At 44.4% G+C, this 20,241-nt stretch overlaps 1 protein-coding gene across 6 annotated transcripts in view; it reads right to left on the reverse strand.

Moving 5' to 3' along the window:
- Positions 1–20,241, reverse strand: part of Arhgap28 (Rho GTPase activating protein 28) — a 161,492-nt gene that overhangs the window by 27,385 nt on the left and 113,866 nt on the right. For all 6 annotated transcript variants that reach the window (NM_172964.4, NM_001347410.1, XM_006524343.4 and 3 more), the window contains exons 4-9: positions 14,629–14,718; positions 11,346–11,435; positions 5,484–5,568; positions 2,933–3,075; positions 1,793–1,958; positions 1,599–1,690 (exon numbers count right to left, since the gene is read on the reverse strand). In NM_172964.4, coding sequence (NP_766552.3) covers positions 1,599–1,690; positions 1,793–1,958; positions 2,933–3,075; positions 5,484–5,568; positions 11,346–11,435; positions 14,629–14,718 — 666 coding nt within the window. The remainder of the gene's footprint in view (positions 1–1,598; positions 1,691–1,792; positions 1,959–2,932; positions 3,076–5,483; positions 5,569–11,345; positions 11,436–14,628; positions 14,719–20,241) is intronic.

Below are 20,241 nucleotides of genomic sequence, written 5' to 3' on the forward strand. Positions count from 1 at the left end.
CATTGGTACAGCCCTTCCCATGGGGAGACTCCCTACAGACAGCCCCTCTGCACAGAAAGGATGCCAGCATCTCTGTCACTGCACCCTCCCTGCTCCTTCAGTGGTCAATTGATCACCAGACTTGAGGAAGCAGCTCTGGTTGAGGTGCCAGGAGCCACTTAGAAGAGGAGAAGAGGGCGGATGCAGAACTGTTAGTGTGGGTAAAAGCAAGTCTGTTTCCCCAGCCAGGGTTTATGTATCATTTACAAACCATTTAAAATCCAGGGAGGGCTAGGATAAAGGCCTGCGGTGTTAAGTGTGCCACCAGGCGTCGCTGTTGCGCGTAAGTGAGGACTTAGGTAAGCCGATTCAGTTGTTACCCATATTTGAAAGTTGTGGGACATTGAGAGACCACTCAGTGGTTATGAACAGACCCTGATCAAGCAGAGGGCCCGAGTTCAATTGGCAGAGTCCTCACAGGGAGTCTTGCCACAGCCTGTGCTTCAGTACCAGGGGATCTGACATCATCTTCTCATTCCCTCAGGGGCTTACATGTATGTGTGCATGCACACACAGAGACACGGACGCATAATGAAAAAGAAACCTAGATCTTTAAAAAAGTAAAGCAATTCTTTAGCAATCATAGAGAGCTCTAGATACAGCAGTTGAGATATTAAAAAAAATCCTTTGGGAGAAGGAGTGGGGTGAAGGATTGTTGGTGGGGGTGGCTGTGAGGGGGGGCAGTGACCAGGATGTAAAGTGAATAAGTAAAAAAAAAAAAAACCTAATAATAATAACAATGATAATAATAATAATAATAATTTGGCTTTCTAGGTTAAAAATAATTATTTTTTTATCAATTATATGTACTTAAAATTTGACATCAGATTCAGAAAACTGATATATTCTGATATCTAAATGCTCAATATATTTTCTACCTCAAATATATTTTATTTAAATTACATATGTGTGTGTGTATATGTGTGTGTGTGTGTATGTGTATGTATATATTGTCTTTATTACCTTGATTTGAGTTGTAAAACTCCATAAAATGATTGCATACACCCATTTGGCAAACATAGCTTTTGATACATCTCACAAAGCACTTGTAAGTTCAGCAAATAGACTATTAACAATCACATCTATAAAGATAATAATCAAAAATGCATGCAAACAAGCTAAGCATAGTGGGTATGCCTTTAATCCTAGCACTTAGTAGGCAGAGGCAGGAGGATCTCTGTGAGTTCCAGTATAGCCAGGTCAACAAAGTGAGACCCTATCTTGATTTGAAAAAAAAAAATCCATATAAACATGTGTAAATTCGTGTAAGCACATGCGTTTACACAAGCAGCATTGGACAAAACAACCAGAAGCCAGAACACTGTCCATCCCTGACAGAACATTGTTCTTATGGAGGAACAATGTAACAAGGTTCCAGGGCATGCAACAACAGCTCCCAAGGTGGAAAGGTTCCCGAGGCTTGTCCCTCCAGTTCATGTGCCTGAAACAGGACCCTCTGTGAAAAGCAATGGTCAGACCTCAATAGGGCTCCCCCAACTTTAACTCTACAAGTGCCCTCGGAGCTCACTGTCTCCTTGGTCTTTTGCCCAGGGACTCACTTTTTGTAACACCAGGGGAACTTTCACTGCAGGGTCCTTCTTCCGGTCATTGTCCAGGAGGACTGTAAGTGGCACTCCGAAAATCCCGTTGTCTGCAGAGAACAGAGCCAAGGGAGGAAGAAAACACTAAAGTCAGGAACGTGTCCTCGTGTCCCAGGGCGGCGCTGAGGCGGGCAGCCTGGTCTCATAGTTACCTCGGCCTCTCACTCGCTCGGTTTTGTTTCTCTTCAGTTGTATCCCAAAAGCATCGAAGAAGGCTGTCAGCTCAATCAGAGAGAGGTGGCGGATTTTCTTCATGTCTTCCACAGACAGGTCCCCCGTCTCGGTCAACCCAAATCTTGTTTTCTGAATGATAAATTTCTAAAAGACACAGTGAAGATGTTCAATTTTTTTTTTAATCAAGTGAAATCAGGACACACTAAATTTATACAACAAAACCTAATGGAAAAATACCTACAAAGAATGTCCTGGACCTAAGAGACAATGAATAGTTGTTTAAGAACACCTAAAGACCAAGGCTATGCTAACTGGAGCCAAAATGGCGCCCTGAAGGGTGGGATTGTGTAGCTGTCAAGGTTGTAGCCAGAGCCCGATCACAGCTGTGACAGCAGCCTCCTCTCCCTTCTCCCCCTTTTCCAAATTAATGTGTTTGTGTGTATGTGCACATGTCTACGTGTAAGCATCGGCAGGCTTGCTGTAGCAGGTGTGTGGACATCAAAAGATGTGTGTCTGTGCACATTTCTATGTGGATGCATAGGCAGGCCATGTGGATGTCAGAAGATGAGTGTCTGTGCACATTTCTACACGTAAGTGTAGGCAGGCTTGCCATAGCAGGCATGTAGGTGTCAGAGTCAGTCCTTGTCTCTCATCCTACTTGACAGGGGCTCTCCATAATGTTGGCTGCTGAGACTGTGACACTACTTGGCTTATAAACGTTGGCAACCTGAACCCTGAACTCCCCTGAACCCTGCCTCTTATCTTAGCAAGGAGCTCTGAGGTTACAGAGGAGCTCTACCATGCGCATCCTCACGTGGGTGCTGGAGGGTCAAACTCCAGCTCAAGATGTTTCCTGGCAAGTGCTTTTACCTACTGTGCCATCCCCACAGCCCAGCAACTGCCTTCTTACAAGGCCTATACCTACCACTGTCCTGTAAGCAGGATTATGCACGGTATGCACACATAAAACAACACAATTAAGCATATCCCAGGAGACACACGGTGCTGGGGCCTGGCCTCCCCAGCTCCCTTACACATACATAAAAGGAAAAACAGCCCTCACGTCGGCACAGAAGCCTTCTCAGCAAGGTATTGGACTGACCACAGGGGGTACTCACAGTTAAGACATAGTCTTCTTTCTTAATGTCCGACTTCTTCCATTTATTTCTATCAGGCATTTCTGTCACCATTTCTGAGTAAGAGACCTCAAAGGACAGCTCTTCAGCCTCTGCTGGAACGTTCTTCCCGTGATAATCATCATCTAAAGAAAAACAAGAGACAGGAGACGCAGTACAACCTTGAGCCGTTTGCTGCAAAACAAACCACCGATGTTTACAAGGTACGCTGGGGTACCGAGATCTGGGGAACAGAGCCTAGCTGACTGGGTGACCTGGTATTGCCTTGACCTTAAGTATGGACACATAGCTGGGCGTGGTGGTGCACGCCTTTAATCTCAGAACTCGGGAGGCAAAGGCAGGCGGATTTCTGAGTTTGAGGCCAGCCTGGTCTACAAAGTGAGTTCCAGGACAGCGTGGCTATACAGAGAAACCTGTCTCGAAAAACAACTAAAAAAACAAAATAAAACAAAACAAAAGTATGGACACATTTCTACCAGTTTCTGAAACAACTGTCCAATCCAAGTTTTAACACTGTAAGCTCTTATTAGTTATGAATGTTTTGAAGGATTAGAGGCTAACCCTGGAAGAACATGTATCTCTCTGTGTTCCTCTGATGTTAAAAAAACAAAACAAAACAAAACAAAAAAACTCCCTCCTACTCTCACAAGCACAAACGGTCACCTTTTACGATTGTTCAGTGTGGACTCCACTGCTAGGTATTCGGGGAACTTATTCTGGATTTCTATAACTTGATATTGGCCGAATCTTTGCATGATGTACATCAAGCAGGACCTGACCGGGTCACACGACGGAAATGTCCCACAGCTGCCTTTCTCAGGCTAGGCTGCAAATTAAGGCAAATGATTCCTTGGCCCAAACCATTTGTCCAACACGGAACTCTGACTTCTGAGTTGGATTTCAACACGACACTTTGTTTCACTGCCTGGCAAACATTTTTATGTGGGAAGTAAAGAATCACTGGGCTATAAACAGAACACTTTTTCTGACGAAAGGTCAAGGGGATCAAAGTGACAAAAGTTGGAATTAATCAGTAAGATCAATGAAAGAGCTGCTTGTGGCACCATTAAAATCAGGGTGGAAAGTTTATAAACGAATGCCTTCCAGTTTTGAGTATGAGCAGAAGCTGGGACACAGCAAAGGGTTGCAGAGGAGTTAGAAAGTGGCAGAGGGGAGGTGAGTCAGGATGTCTGACTTCTGCAGAGGTCTGTGCTCTGCTCACAGGAAGGAAGGATCCAGTCTTCTCTACCCGGAACCAAGCAGGCAGAGTCTCCAAACCACTGAGCCACTCATGTGGGTGTCTGTCTCTGATGGTAGGATTACAACTAGACCCCAGGCAGTAAGCAGACGGACTGGAAAACATTTCTGGGAAGTCTCTCCCCCTGGTTATTTTATTTACAGTCTTAGCATTATTGGAAAAACAATCCACACATCAGGCAATTCTTCATTGGATGAATGAAGCCGATGGATTGTGACAGGTCACAGCTGAGCAGCCATCACCACGATCAATCCTCGGATGCTTTCATCGACTCCTCTTGGCATTTCGATGTGGATGGTGAACGTATAAGCTATGCATCTCCAAGGAGAGGAATGTGTATGTCTCAAAAGACAGGAATCCTGAAGGCAGGGACTCAGGGCCCAGCCTTGGACTAGGAGGATACCATTCGGAGCATCTCTAGTGCTGGGAGTTCAGAGAAGAGCCAGCCCTGTCAGCCTGTGTGCCAGAGGCTGCTCAAGTTCAACACATGCTTCCTCAGTAACCGGGAGCCTTGGATGAGGCAGCTTTGAAGCCTCCTTGTAACATCTGGCTACATCATGGGGAGGCCTAAGTCAAAGCCACTGCCTGAGTGATAATCCCTTACCGTACTTGTTGGAAGGGAAGGAAGGCTTCGCTTCCCACTTAGATGAGTTAACAGTGTCTGTAGTGACAAAAGAGGCTGCCTGAAGGTGAGCGAGGGCAGGGAGTGCTGGAAGCAACAGAATCATAACACATCGTGCAGAATAGAGGCGAAGATGGGGAGAGACGTGTGGATGAGCAGCGGAGCAGGATTAGCTAAGACTGAAACTGTCTGAGGTACCATTGCCGAGCATGGTGACCAACTCTAACAATTGCGTGCTCCACGATTCAAACTTGTGCAAGAAAGGAACTTAAAAATGTCATCAGAAAAAAAATGTGGTAAGTGATGAGATGTGCTTAGGAGTTAGATAGGTTCAGCCTGATACAAACAGTATCAGTGTACGTATACAATGTATTGATCCAAACATTACCCATACTTGTGTATCCCACACAAGTGTCCCCACAGATAAGAACTATGTATACATTTATGGTGATACACATAAGTACTATGTATGCATTTATGGTGTTAACCCAGTCAGTGTTCAAAGTGGATGTGTTAAATTAAATACTAAAACCAAAACGAACTGCTAACTGCACTGAATGTCAGACCCAAAGAAGACACAGCATGGTCTCACCGGGGGGCTGCATTGTCTCTCCAGGGGCTAGCACAGTTTCACCAGGGGACATGCCACTCACCACTCAATGTGCTCTGAACCGACTGCTCAGCATCTGCAGATCCATTGGTGTGAACAGCAATATCCGGGATAGCCTCAAGTATTGACTGTCAAGCAAGGAAAGAGGAGCAAAACTGTTTATCACAAATATAGTGACTCTTAATCTCTTATATTCTTGATTGTAAATCTAGCTTTCAACAACAACTGAGCCATCTCTCCATCCTGACCTTTCATCTCCATCAGATTTATCTTCTGTAATGCATGAGTCATTTTTGCAAATACAGTTCTTGGTCTCACAAATGGTTTGCAACGCTCACAGTTGTCCTCACAGTCAGTTTAGATGGGTGCGGCTGGCCCAACTTTCTCAAAAGAACGCTGCTGAAGTACTCATAACTAACTCCAACTTCTTACTCCTATATTTAGCTGCTTCCGCAAAGATGTAGCAATTAGAGAGCTTGTTGATACTTATTTGATGATTACATCTGCTAATCTAAATACATTGTTTCAATTACAGTCCAAGTGCTAATATTAGCATATCAGTTCTCTCATTGTGAAATACAGGGTAAGAACAACTAACAGGATAGTTAACTATCATGCCAGATGTGGTGGGTATCTGCCTGTAATCCCAGTATATAAGAGGCAAAGGCACCAGGAGCCTGGTCAACATAGCAGGTTCTAGGCCAGGCTTGTCTACAAAGGGAGGACTACAAGCCTGATCTACATAGAGGGCTCTAAGCTATCCATGCTTACACAGAGGGTTCCAGACCAGTCTGATCTACATAGTAAGCTCCAGGGTAGCCTGGTTTACATAGTAAGAACCTGTCTCAAAATAGACACTAAAACAGTAACACCAACAAAGTTCCAATCTAGTTCCTTCCTCACAGAAATCCTGCAACAGAGCTTGTTCCATTAGAGGCTGAGTTGTACAAAGTGAGTTTCTGTTCGTGTCTGGAAGGGTTCCAGTGTGGGGGGGGGGGGAAGGGAGGGGAGAGGAGGGGGGAAGAGAGGGGAGAGGGGAGAGGAGGGGAGGGGAGGGGAGGGGAGAGGAGAGGAGAGGAGAGGAGAGGAGAGGAGAGGGGAGAGGAGAGGAGAGGAGAGGAGAGGAGAGGAGAGGAGAGGAGAGGAGAGGAGGAGGAGGAGAGGAGGAGAGGAGGAGGAGGAGAGGAGGAGGAGGAGAGGAGGAGGAGGAGAGGAGGAGAGGAGGAGGAGAGGAGGAGGAGAGGAGGAGGAGAGGAGGAGGAGAGGAGGAGGAGAGGAGGAGGAGAGGAGAGAGGGAGGAGAGAGGGAGGAGGAGGAGGGAGATGGAGGAAAGGAGGGAGGAAGAGGAAGGGAGGAGGAGGAGGGAGATGGAGGAAAGGAGGGAGGAAGAGGAAGGGAGGAGGGAGGGGGAGGGAAAGGGAGAAGAGAAGAGGAGAGGCAGAGAGACAGAGAGAGAAGAGAGATTCTACCAAAAATTTGCATGCAAAACTATAAATTCTAATGTAGAGTTATTATCTGCCAACACGTGTGACTTCAAGAAACTGCCATAGGAAGCTTTTATAAGCAATTCCCATAGAGAATCTGTCCTTTCCCCCCACAGACCGTGTTACAATGCCTTTTATTCTTAGATTTGTTTAGCAATCACTGAACACCTGCTCGATGAACGATCCTGCACCGCGTGCCGCAGGTTGCACAAAGGAGTCTCAGATTCTCCACCTCACAGTTTCTTTTCATTCCTGCTTGATTTCAAACGAGACTTAAAAAAATCTCTTAATCACACAAACCACATGAGAATAGATGGCCAAAGGCCCGAAATGCCTGTACACTGTGATTTCTAGATGAAAAGACAGGTCTAGGGTCAGTCACATTTCTGGTAGCGCTAAAAACCTGTCACTACAGCATATAGACTACCATGGCTATAGTTTTAATATGATGCATCTTCCAAATGGCCACGTCTTGGTCTTTTACTTAGTACTATTGGCAGGTGGTAGACACCATGGCAAGGAGAGCCTAGTGGGATATTTTAGGTCACTGGGGAACTTTACAACAAAACAAAGCAAAGCAACAACTTCCTGCTACAACTGGGGGATCACCGTGAGAATAATATGACTCCGCCTTTCCACCAGTGAACCTTGGGCAGGGGCTGGCACCCAGAATTCCTGCAGGTATCAACAGCATAGCCCTTGGATCTGACTGGGGCATATCTTGTGAGTTCTTTAAACCATCCTGCACTGTGTACGGTCTCTCACGGTATAAGTGCGATTCAAATAGCTGCTACACCGTTCATCTCAGCTGTCACACGTCTGAGACAAGAGTGACAAGAGAAAACATCTGTGCACTTTCAGTACAGATACAATGAAAATATCTTCCATCGGCAGTCGGAGAGTCTGCAGCTCACGACATTCATCTCGATAAATACTGGATGATCATCTGATAGAACTCGACCTACAGTCTACAATAAAGCAATTACGAGGCTTAGAAATCCAGAACAAACATCCTGCTTAATTATGAAGCATTAGAAGAAAAGCGCTAATGAGCCTTTCAAGAGGAAGGCATGACGTCTCTCTGAATCCGTCTGGAAGGAAGGGTCCCTCGGAAGAAAAAGGAAGACTTGCAGGTGAACTTCACTCTAACGAATTTCCAAGACAGACCATTAGAAATGTGGAGGTTTACTTATGGCCATTTCAGATACAGAAAACAATAAAGATCTGGGTGAAAGGGTACTACTGTCCAAGTGAAGACAAATCCCTCAGACGAGCTAAGGGGAGGCCACTCACTTCACCACGTTCCACAAAACCAATTCTAGTGGACAAGGTGCTGGGGCCTGCCCTAGGACCTTGGGGTCTTGGTGCACTGTGAAACAGTACAGGCTCCCAAGACTTCTAGGCGCTGCAGATTAGCATCTGGGAAGTCAAGAGACCTCAGCACTCTGTCACCCAAGTGTCAGAAGTCCTGCCACCCCAGAGAGACTCACAGCTGGTGGTCCATGGTTCCCTTCAAGGAAGAACCACGAGACATAGAATGTGGTTTCTCAGGGTGAAAGTTAGAGAACATTCCAGCACAAGTGCAGTGACAGTTGACTTGGCATCCTAGGGTACCCCAGCAACCCCCACTTTTATCAACATCTGTAAATAAAGGCCCTCTGAAATAAGGACCCAAAGTGAGAGAAGTTAAACACAGTTGTCAGCGAGATTGACTTAGCCCTAATACTGCTTTATTTATATCACACTGACATCTGATTTTATTTTCAGGAAAAAAATAATAAAATTTGATTGATGAACTCATCCTGTCTCTAGCTCCATAATTACCACACAAGATCCAGTTCTTTTCCTGCATCAGAGTCTCTCCTCAACATACACACCACACACACACAAACACACACACACACACACACACACACACACACTCTTAATCTCTCTCTCTCTCCTCTCCTCTCCTCTCCTCTCCTCTCCTCTCCTCTCCTCTCCTCTCCTCTGCTCTCCTCTCTCCTCTCTCCTCTCTCCTCTCTCCTCTCTCCTCTCTCCTCTCTCCTCTCTCTCTCTTTCTCTCTTTTGGTGTTTTCAAGACAGGGTTTCTCTGTATAGCCCTGGCTGTCCTGGAACTTACTCTGTAGACCAGGCTGTCCCTGAACAAAGAAATCCACCTGCCTCTGCTTCCTAAATGCTGGGATTAAAGGCGCACGCCACCACTGCCCAGCAGGATCGTCATGTAGACCTTGTGTGGCCAGTAAGGTTTTCTTTAGATCGACGTCCAAAAGGAACCAATGATAGGGAAAAGCCAGAAGCCAAGAATAAAGACTGTAAGCTGCACCACTCCAATGGGACCCACACGTGTGCTCACAGAACTACCACAGAAAACCAAAATGCACGAGGAATGTCTGCCAGCATCTCCTGTGGGAATTGAGTGGGGTATCCATCCTACTTCACATTCAGCTTGGTGTACCCTTCATTGCAGCCATGTGCAAGGCACTGGTAGAGGCGTGTCTGAGGTCCACAGCAGACCAGTGATCAGAGAGTGTGTCTAGAGCTCCCCTGTAAAGGAGAACGTTTCAGAGAGCCCTATGTGAGCTTCGAGCCAACCATGCACTTAGGATCCAAGATGTGTAGCCTGTGGAAATGAGGGTTGTAAGGGCTATGAAGCTAATAGCTGTTTCAGCAATGAAGAAGGTGACCATAAGTGCCTGAACCAGAGAAGAAACTATAACAAAGGACACAGGCACAGAGTCCACAAAGTGTTCACAGGAGAACACCTATGGCCCCAGCGATGGATGTGAAGACAGGTGAGGGAGGAGAAGTTGAGACTGATAGACAGCAATGGTTTGGGCACCTAGGTACCACCAGCTGAGATAGTAAACAGAGGTTCTTAGTGAAGGGCTGAGAATGGGACTTCCAAGTCATGAGGAACCGGCGTGACTGTGTAAGCTCTGCTGCTGGTAACTCCTGTGGCTACCCAAATGGGATCCAATTAGACAGGGATAGATTTCAAGTGATCTCTAGAGATGATCTCGCTACCTGCATGTTGGAGTTCAGTTTATACACATATAAGGCGCAACACCGGTGATCCAAACAATGGACAAATTTCAGGAGTGGATCCTACATGAACGTCACTTATCCTGCTCCTCAAGACAGGCAATGACTGAGGAACTGTGGCCCTGGGGAATGAACAGGAATTGGTACCACGTCTTCTGAGCATCCACTGGGCTAACACCAGCCTCCTATTAATGTAGCACCAGAGGACCAGGATCCTATTAAATAGGGCTCTGCCATTATTACCATATCTCTGGCAGAGAACCGGCTCAGAGACACTTAGTGCACACGTGCAGTAATGTAAGTGGAGGGGGATGACATGGAGTTTTGGAAAAAAAAAAAGTATCGCTGCTGCTCAAGGTCGGGGAGTGGGTTACGCAAAGAGAGAGCTTGAGTGGGTTATGCAAAGAGTGAGCCCTCAGCAGCAGGCTGGAAAGGAATTCAGGCAGGCAAGGTCCAGAGCCCCCAGTGTCCGGTGCGAGCTCTCTCACTTTCCCAAGAAATGAAGGGCCTTGAAGGTTAATGTGGGGCAGCGAAGGCGACTCAGGGAGCCACTGGAGACTCTCTGTGAGAACGCCGTGAAGAAGATGACCGTTAACAACTCCCTCCATGGTGTTTATTGGAAAGAGTTCGCTTCGATTTTCATCCACTCATCCTGTTGATTAGCAGAACCCCCTTTAAAGCGGGATCATTTGCTGTTCTCTTTGGGACGCTGCAGATTGGATGCTACCTTTTTTTGCTATTTAATATTCATTATTTGTATGTGCATATGTGTGTGAGGGTGTGCATGTCTGTTCATGTGTGTGCGCCTGTGTGCATTTGTGTATGTGTGTATGTATGCATAAGCATGGGGTTAGCTTTGACTTATTTCTCCTCAGGAGCCATCCACATTGTTTCTTAAGGCAGGGTCTCTCACTGTGACCCAAGGCTCGCAGATTAGGCTAAACTGGCCTAATTAGGCCAGTGAGAAGCAGTTATTTGCCCGTCTCTGGCTCCCTTTCGCTAAGATGACAATCCCAATCCACCACCTCTGGGAATTTTATGTGCACACTGGGTACTGAACTTAGTCTGCACACTTGTACAGCAAACACTTGCTGCACCTCCACCCCAAGTCCCCATTTTTTGGCACAGGGTCTCACTAAGCTGTCAACACCTGCTTCAGCCGCTCATGCAGGTGAGAGTACCCCACCAGGCTTGGCAAAAGGAAGATCTATCCGTTCCTTAGTTCTGGAACATTCTTCCAGTTGCCAGAAGGCTGGTGGGCAGCTATTTGCAATCCTAGTTCACGTTTCCTTAGTCCATCTTGAAGAAATGGCTCTTCTCCTTCCCTTCTGACATTGCTGTCCGAACATGCAACTGTGGGGACATCAAAGACTTACCACAGAACCACTCTGTAGGGCCACAAAACCACCTTCTTCATCCTGGGCGCCATTGGATAGGGTGGTACTACTGAGAGAAGCATCGTCTGGCTAAACAGAGAAACAGAGGAACCACTCTTACTCCAGAATTACTTTCCAGTGCGTCTGCGCTTTCCATTGCCCACAGGGGATGTGTGTAACCGGTGTGACGTTACCACTGTCCAGGAATACACAGGTGCATATGGCCATGCATGCCATGCCACCGTGACACCCTGAGGTGCCAGGCCCTCTGGTAGATGCTGACATCTGCAACAGACACTGCTACAACCGGTCATATGCTCTCTTTGTCCCAACATTATCTCAGTGTATTACTAGAGAGCTAGGTATTATTTAAAAAAACTTCATTTTTAGGATCATGAGGCACTAAGAGGAATCATGTAGCAAATGTGGGCAATAAGGCATAAGTATAACCTATCCAATGCATTTCTGGGGAAACTAAAACAGATTAGTGTCCTGATCAATAGGAATAGAATTAGATGTGGTGGTTTTAATCCCAGCACTCAAGAGGCTGAATCAGGATGACTGTGAATTGGATAACAGCCTGGATACAAAGTAAGACCTGATATATATATATATACACACATACATACACACACATATATACATACACACATACATACATACATATACACATACATATATATAGTTATATATACATAGTTATATATATATGGATATATATGGATATATATATATATATATATATATATATTATAATACACACACACATGTACACACACATCTCTGCTATCTGCTTGTGAGAAGACCACAGAGGCAGCACGGAGCTGCCAAGTGCTCTGTGAATGGTGGGTAAAACTAGAGACCACATATCTAAGGGCGATAGATACTAATGATCAAATCTGACCATGTCCATGTGGCTGCCCTGTCAGAGCTGAACTTCTCATTCTAAATCTGAATGTACATGAAAACCACCTCTTTCTTTTCCTTAGCAAACTATATGACTAATTTTTTTTTCTTATAGAATTCACCTGCAGTGGTACCACATTTTTATGGATATAGCTAGAGAGATTTGAGCATTTTTTTGCTACTGTATGCAGTAACTACTAAAATGAAGATGTGAATTTCAAGGGGCCTTTCTTCCTCAGAACATATCACTGTAAAAATGGGTATAGGAATTTGAAGTGAAGTTTTTGTCTTGGGAAATTTGAATATGATTTCTGAAACCTACACGAAGAGATAGAAACCTAAATAATCATATAATTATAATCAAGAAAATATGTACTAATTTGAAACACAATGTTGAAAAAAAATATAAAATACTTGGCCAGGTAACTGCTGTGAGATAAAATTTAGCAAGTAGTAACATGTGATTCAAGCAAAGCAACAACTCTGCAATGATTTGTGTTCTAGAAAGATGAACCCCAGGAACTGAGGAGAAAAGTAAATCCAAGATACAATGGAAGAAAAATCTCCAAATTAATTAATTAAAGGGAGAAAGCAGCCCTCAGATGAGAAAGACTCCCTGAGCGTGACCAGAATAAATGAAATAAAAATCAAGATCTTTGTCAAAGTTCAGACTCCAGAATAAACTAAAAGTACTCAAGACCCATGAAATAAAACCAAATGTTTAAATGAGGAACCCAGATAACTTTTTTTTTAAGAGAATAGAGTCTAAACAATTAAAGGAAAATTCCTCTAGCCAAGAAGGAAGCTTCAGTCTAACTGTGGAGAATAAGGGAAATTCTACTGTACAGGTTTCCATTTCCAGGAAAATGGAAGATTTATTGAACACAGTTAGGTGGCCAATGCTCCTGGGGACATCGGCTTGGTTTCTTCAACACAGGGTTGGGACAAGGACTCAACCCACCAGCTGAAGGAGCCGGTTCCCATGCTAAAGGCACCACTGTGCTGTTTGTAACTGGGTTTGGGTTTTTTTTTGGGGGGGGGTGTCATCATCAGTTTCTTAATCTGTGATTAAAACAAACTCCTACATGTTGAAGTCAAGGTTCCTTAGATTTTCTTCACAGGAAACACACACAGATGCCACTGGCGACTCGGAACTGATGGCACAGTTGTATTTTGCAGTGAGTTATGAATCAATGACAGGCGCTGGGTTTGATTTTTCACCTAAGAGACTGGCAGTAAACTTGATTGACTACGTTGCCTCTTCAGCAAACTAACCTCTTCAATAAATATTTCGTCTGTGTTGACTAAACATAAGAAAAACGTCTTCTTTCATCTCTCTGAGAGGTGATCTGTAGGCTAGGATTCCGATGATAGCAGTTGGATGGTAAATCCTTTATAAGTATCCAGTCATAGTGCCATCTGTGAGTCAGTCAAAGATCCACCGTATGGCATATGGATGGCCATTAATGCTCTGTAAACAGCAGCCTGCAAAGTCAATATCTGGGCTACCAATGAACTTGTAAGACTTACTATGGGCTGGCTTTTAACCAGTTGGTTGAGATACAGCAGATGTGTAATTGACTGCACAACTAAACTCAGCGACTATGTATATAAAGCATACAATTTAATGAAATTCATTAAAAATTTTGTCCAAACTTAGCTCCTATGGAATCAGTCATTACTACAGTCAAGATGGTGAATGTCACCAGCACCCCAAAATGTGCTCATGTCCTCTGGGGGTGGGGGGATCGGTCCTTTCCTCCTTTCTTTATCCCAGTCCCCAAGAAGTCATTGATGGCCTTGCTCTAGTTGTGGGTTATCACCTGCTTCTTGTATTTTTATACTAGTTGAATGTTTTGTCTGGCCTCTCTCACACAGTATTAGTTTGCAATCAACCCACACACGCTATGAATGTACCGCCAGTAGACACACATATGTGGAAAGCTCCAGAAAGCTGTAAATGGAGCCAGCATTCTAGGCTCAACAGAGATGGAGCCTTGGCTGTTGCTCTGTCTCACTGGGCTCTTCCATTGTGGGAGTGAGTGATGATCAGGAGTGACTATGGAAGGGGGTGGGGGGAGCAGGTGAGGAGAGGGAAAGAAGGGAAAAGAAAGGAAATTCTACTACCGAGTGATGACGGAGTTGCATGTCTGTTTTTATAGAATGTGTAGTTGTATATTTACCTATTAACTTGGGCTGGCTCACTGCTGAATGCTTTTCTTAGAAACTGATGAGAAGTAGAGACTGATCAGGTATGTTAACAGATGCCACTGTCCCACCACTTCAAACACACTGCACCATTTTAAAGTTCGGCATGGATGGCTTTCTTGAACAAATGGCTTCATTCGTATCCCCACCCCCACCCCCCATAACTTACCAGAGGTCTGCTTGTCTTGGTAACTCCTGGCAGATCTTTTTCTTCCTTGGTACCGTCCAACTGAGTAGCATGCTCACAAGAATCACTAGGCTAGGGAAAAGAAGTGAAAGTCATTTTTCTCCAGCTTATCGATGATGCAAACATGGCTATGCATTATATCATGCATTACATTAGAGCTCATATACATACAAACATGCTTACATGTGATTCATATAACTGCATAAAGACTCACAGAGCTCATGGCCACCTGTGTTTATAGGGCACTTACCAATTCATCAATGATCTTACCAAATACTATGAACCCACAACAGAATTACTCCAAAGCCAGGCACTGCCAGCTGCCTGTCCATGTTCTCTTCTCTTCTTTAAGTGTTTGGATATCATGATTTCATTCTATGATGCTGTCCTCCTAAAGACTCAATGTTACTGTGTGATGCTTATATCTAGCAGGAAGAAAATAAAATTCTATTTGGAGGATTGTTCAGAAAGCTTAATAGATCTTCCTACAACAGAGGGAACCAAGCACTTTGTTGGGACATTTTTGAGAACTCTGGAATCTTGCTATCCTTAAAAACCACAGAAGTAGTATAAGAATGTGCTTTCATTCTAACCCCAGGTGTGGGATGTGGGGCTGCTTCAGACTGTCTGCGGCAGCTGACCATGATTTGCCTCATGCTCTAGCAGAGGCATGGTTTTGCCAGCTGCAGATAATTTCTGCAATTGTGTGACATTTGAAATTCCGAGAACTTCTCGTGCGGTGCATAAATAAAGGGCCCAGAGAGGCAGGGTGGGTGGTTTCTGGAAAGAAATTAGATTCCGAAGTCTCTCTCCCCTCTATCCTTGTTTCTCTCCTAGCTAATGGTAGGGGGTGAACCCAGGGCGGGTAAAGGGTACGATAAAGAAGAATCCACACAGTAGCAAAGGGCAGCTGCCCTTGGTGCTACTCTGGGGACACGGATGTGTTTCCTGGGTATCACATACCCTACAAATCTATGCAATCTCCTCAATTCTAAGGGGAACAGAATTGAAAGATGAATTCTGGCAGATTGATGTTTGGCTGCCATGGCCTTGGCCTTCCAACCTTGAGCCTTTAAAGCCAAAGGTAAAACCTAACCCTGTCAGGACCCAGCTGACTAATAAAAGCATGCTGCTTCAAAACTGAACTTAACAGAAAATACTTGATATTTGTCTTTATGAATCTGGCCTACTTCATATAACACTGTAATCTTCATCTTCCATCTGTTTCCTGTAAAGGACTCACTCAATTCCACATTTTTATGGCTGAATAAAGCCACAATGTATATTTGAATAAGTAACAAATAAACAAAACTGGATGTATGGTTGCATCCCACAAGGGTTTGTATATTCATATCAAGTGGAGGCAAATCTTTTTTTTATCCAATTAAGAAATTAGTACTAGACTGAGAACTTCATAAACTCATAATACTGAGCCATATATTTCATCTCCACCTACGGGAGACTGCAGAGTCACCAGTTTTTGTGATGTATGAAGTGTATTGGCAGCTAAGATTTCTATGTGCAAAGGACGCTGGCTTTGTGGAGCTCATAAAGAATACACTCCAAGACTTTGAAATTTTCTCAAAAAGCCATCATCACCCCAGTAAGAAATAAATATTATATTCTGTGGTTGAATCAACTTTCTGAAAAACGAAACATACTAGACATCACAGCAATCAAAAGCTGTTCTGTCCAATCTTAGAAACTGCAGTTTCCATAAGCCTCCCCACAATGTACCTAGTGGGAAACAAAACAAAACAAAACACCAGTTTGCAAGTGGAGACGCTGCTCATGAGGCAATGCAGGAAGTGGTTCGGGATGAAGAATGAGCACCGCCCCCCCAAGTCTTGTCACTCTCAGATAGAATATATCTTTATAAGGACAGATCTAAGCGGGGCACCATGGTCTGCAGAGGCAGGGGATCAGGATCTCAAAGCCATCCTTAGTGACATAGCACATTTGAGGCCAGCCTGAGCTTTAGAAAATTAGGTCTCTAAAGCAACCAAACAGATCCCAGATGGCACTGGATCCCACACAGTGGTCCACCAACCTTCAGAAGTGGATAGAAATTCCTGGAAAACTAGCTGGTGGTGTTACAGGCATTCTGAGCCAAAGAATCGCATCACACTGCTTTCAACCATAAAAAGAAATCCGTAAATAATCAAACAAGCAAACGAGTCCAGAGAGAAGAACAGAAGGGGCAAGCGAGCGATTCACAGGACAGTGGACGGCAAAGTGCTTCTCAGCGGAGAGGCCACCCAGAGCCATTCCCTGCCTGAGTACTGACAGCCGTCTGCAGCTATGTTTAGTCTGAGAGGCACCCAAGTGAAGTGGGCTACCTTTTGGGGGCAGGTTCTGAGCTGGGGCAGCTTTCCAACACAAGGGTCAAAGCAAACACCACTGCCATGTTATTCTGGATTCCGTGAAAGAGAATGGCAGAATGCAAGCAAAACACCAGTTCTACACAGAGCAGACATCAAGTCATTCTCTTCTCCTTTACAGCACAGAAGTCCCATGGTCAACTTACATGTACACCGAAACAGGAGTGCCCCCTACATCATACATATCCACTTCCATGTGCCTCCAGCACATGCATACACACTCAAGGCTGCCTCCAGCACATGCATACACACTCAAGTGTGCCTCCCACATGGTATTTACCCTTAGAAAACAAGAGAAATGCTATAGGTCTATTGAGGAGAACTAAAGTACTATTGGGTGATAGGAGGAAGTCAACAAAAGACTTGCCCTCAAGTGGTGTGTGGGAACATCACACGTATACATACACTATCAGATTACTTATGCCTTAGTTTGAGTCTCTTCTTCTTCGTTGTTTCAAAGTAAATAAACATTCTCCCCCAAGGTTACCTGATTAGGAAAAAAAATCCTGCAAACTTCCTGATGCCCAACTTCCTTTACCTTACCAAAGACCATTTTTTTATCCCTAGGGATAACTGACATTGTTTCTTCATTCAGACCTGCATCCCAAACTTTTTATGAAAATGACCTGGTATATAACAAAAATCATTTGAATCCTGAGGAAAAAGTTAAAGTGCATTTTCGCACAGAAATGACCTCTCTGATTCTAGTCAGACTCACAGAATTGACCTGTGCAGGCAATCATGGGTTATGAGACATAGCTTCACAGTCATGAAGTCTGAGAGAGACATCCATAAATATGGCTGTATACCCAGTCATACCTGCAGTTAGCCATTTGCCTATCAATATTGAGATCAGATTAAATTCTACAGACGTTGGAAAATGTGCATTTTTCTTTGTAGAAGGCACTGTCAGCTGTCTTCCTAGTCTCCAGTCTTCTGTGTTCATAAACGGTATCTTGATTTTTCTCCCCAGAAGTTCTATGTCTAGTTAAAACAAAAAACAAAAGCCCAGCATCTCAGGTTCCTTTGAAGCTAAGGATGGTGTAGCTCTGAGCCAGGAGGTATCTGGAATTCTCCCAAGAAGGATTTCCAGGGAAGCTGAGATTGGAAGGACAGAGCCATCGATGAAATTCCAGGAACTGCCAGGAACGTGGATACGGTGCCTGCGGTAGCCCATCTGACGTGTCGGCACGTTGGCGAGGGCTGTGAGCGGTGGCAGCATAGAAGCACACAGGGAAGCCAAGTTCCTGGCAAGGAGAGGGACTACCTACCTCCAGCTCCACTTAAAAAGAGAAAAAGTCCTATCTAGTACTTCAGCTCAGCATTTCCAGTGCCATTACATGCAGTGCCATATATGCAGTCCCATGTACACACAAACTATATATAATACAGTACACAAAGGCATACTGCATGACTGTATCTGTAGAGCTGATTACCAGTTAGCTCTGCCTTTTACCTAAATGTTTATCAATTATGAAATTGGGGATAAATTAGATCAATGGCTTCCTCGTTTAAATGTTCTTGAAAAAGAATATTTATTCATGTTTTCCAAACCCTAGAGCAACGGACACCTTTGTGTACAGACCATGTGCTAATCATCCAGAGTGGGCTTGGCAGTTTTTGACTTAGAATATCATGGCTGTACTAAAACAAGAGCCAAACCCTTATTCCTTTATTACAGGACAGTGCTGGAAAACTAATTTACTCCCTATTTAGTGAAATCATAAAATGTATTAGGGCCCATAAAAATCGTTCTTCCTCAGCCGGCCTGACCATGTTTTCTGTTTCCAGCAAAGATTAGAGATTCCTTTGGAAAGGGGTAGAAAAACAAATTAGGTTTTAAAGTAACTAGTGAATCAGTACAAGAGAATTGGATCAAGTGAACAACACATACATATATACACACACATACACACACACACACACACACACACACACACACACACACACACACACATACACACACACACACACACACACACACACACACATACACACACACACACACACACACACACACACACACACACACACACTATTGTCTCCCTCCCCTGCCAATCAAACCCAGCACCAGGAGATACAGTAGCTCTTGAAAGCTTAGATCTGGAAAGCACTCCACATTTCATCAGCAGAAAAAAACTCATAGGAAGTTCCTGGAAGATTAAAAAGAAAAAAAAAAAATTCCTAACGTAGGGAAATTCCCAGCCTGGAAAAAGGCACCACAGAAGACTGAGGAGAGCAATACTGAGCCCCCAAACCTCCAAAATAGCTTAATAATGTTGGAAAATCCTCAACCTGGAAGATGACACAAGAGCCAAAAGAACAGAAGTTAAACGCTTAGCCCCAAACCCTCACATTCAGAAAGAAATTTTACAAAGTTCGGAACACAACCCAATTCAAAACGGTGGTGAAAACAGAAACTCATTTTTCTTGGTAAAGGGTGACACAATGCCTTTCCCTGCTGGAATGCTGAACAGCAAACCCAGGTGACTGTGCCCTTCAATGGCGGTGCCGTGGCTGCTCAGATAAGGAAGTTGTGCCCATGGACGGACGGCAGGACAGCTGAACTATACCTCGGCTGGGGCTTTTTGGCAAATAAGGACAACAGTACAAAAGAGGAAGTTTGCTTTGCCTGTGAAGGAAACAATGTTCTTCAGGCATCTTGTCACTTAGGCGTCGATGTCACATGACTGTAAGAGAAATGTAACAGGTGACACACTTGTCCACCGACAGTCACAGGTCCTTTACATTTCAGCGTTTCGGTGAGAGAGCAGATCCATCCAAGTATGCAAGGAGCAAGCACTACCCAAAGTAAGCACAAGCAATCAATGTCGTCTTCCATCGAGAAGCGCACATCCACAGCCAGGGATGAAAATCGATTTAACAGTAACAATGGAAATGAAAAACAATGACTCTAAAAATAAGCACAGGACCTGGAAGGAAACAGCTCACAGAAAAGCGCAGGCCTTTGGAGTTTAAGCTCTGAGCGGCTGTCCTCACACAGCTAATTGGTCATTGTCGTGGGGGAAGGAGCACAGAGGAGTGCTTCCCTGGCCTGTGTGAGCCCTGAGACGTAATCCCTGTGCACAAAACCAAGGTCACCAAAGGACAGATTACTCTCATGAAAGAGAAATCAAAGGAAGGGAGACTGTCCACAGATAAATGAGTATTAAACTCTGAAAATTCATGGAATTTCAAAGCACAAATTCAACCA

This window comes from Mus musculus, chromosome 17 (genome assembly GCF_000001635.26).
Source record: "Mus musculus strain C57BL/6J chromosome 17, GRCm38.p6 C57BL/6J".
Taxonomy (NCBI): domain Eukaryota; kingdom Metazoa; phylum Chordata; class Mammalia; order Rodentia; family Muridae; genus Mus; species Mus musculus.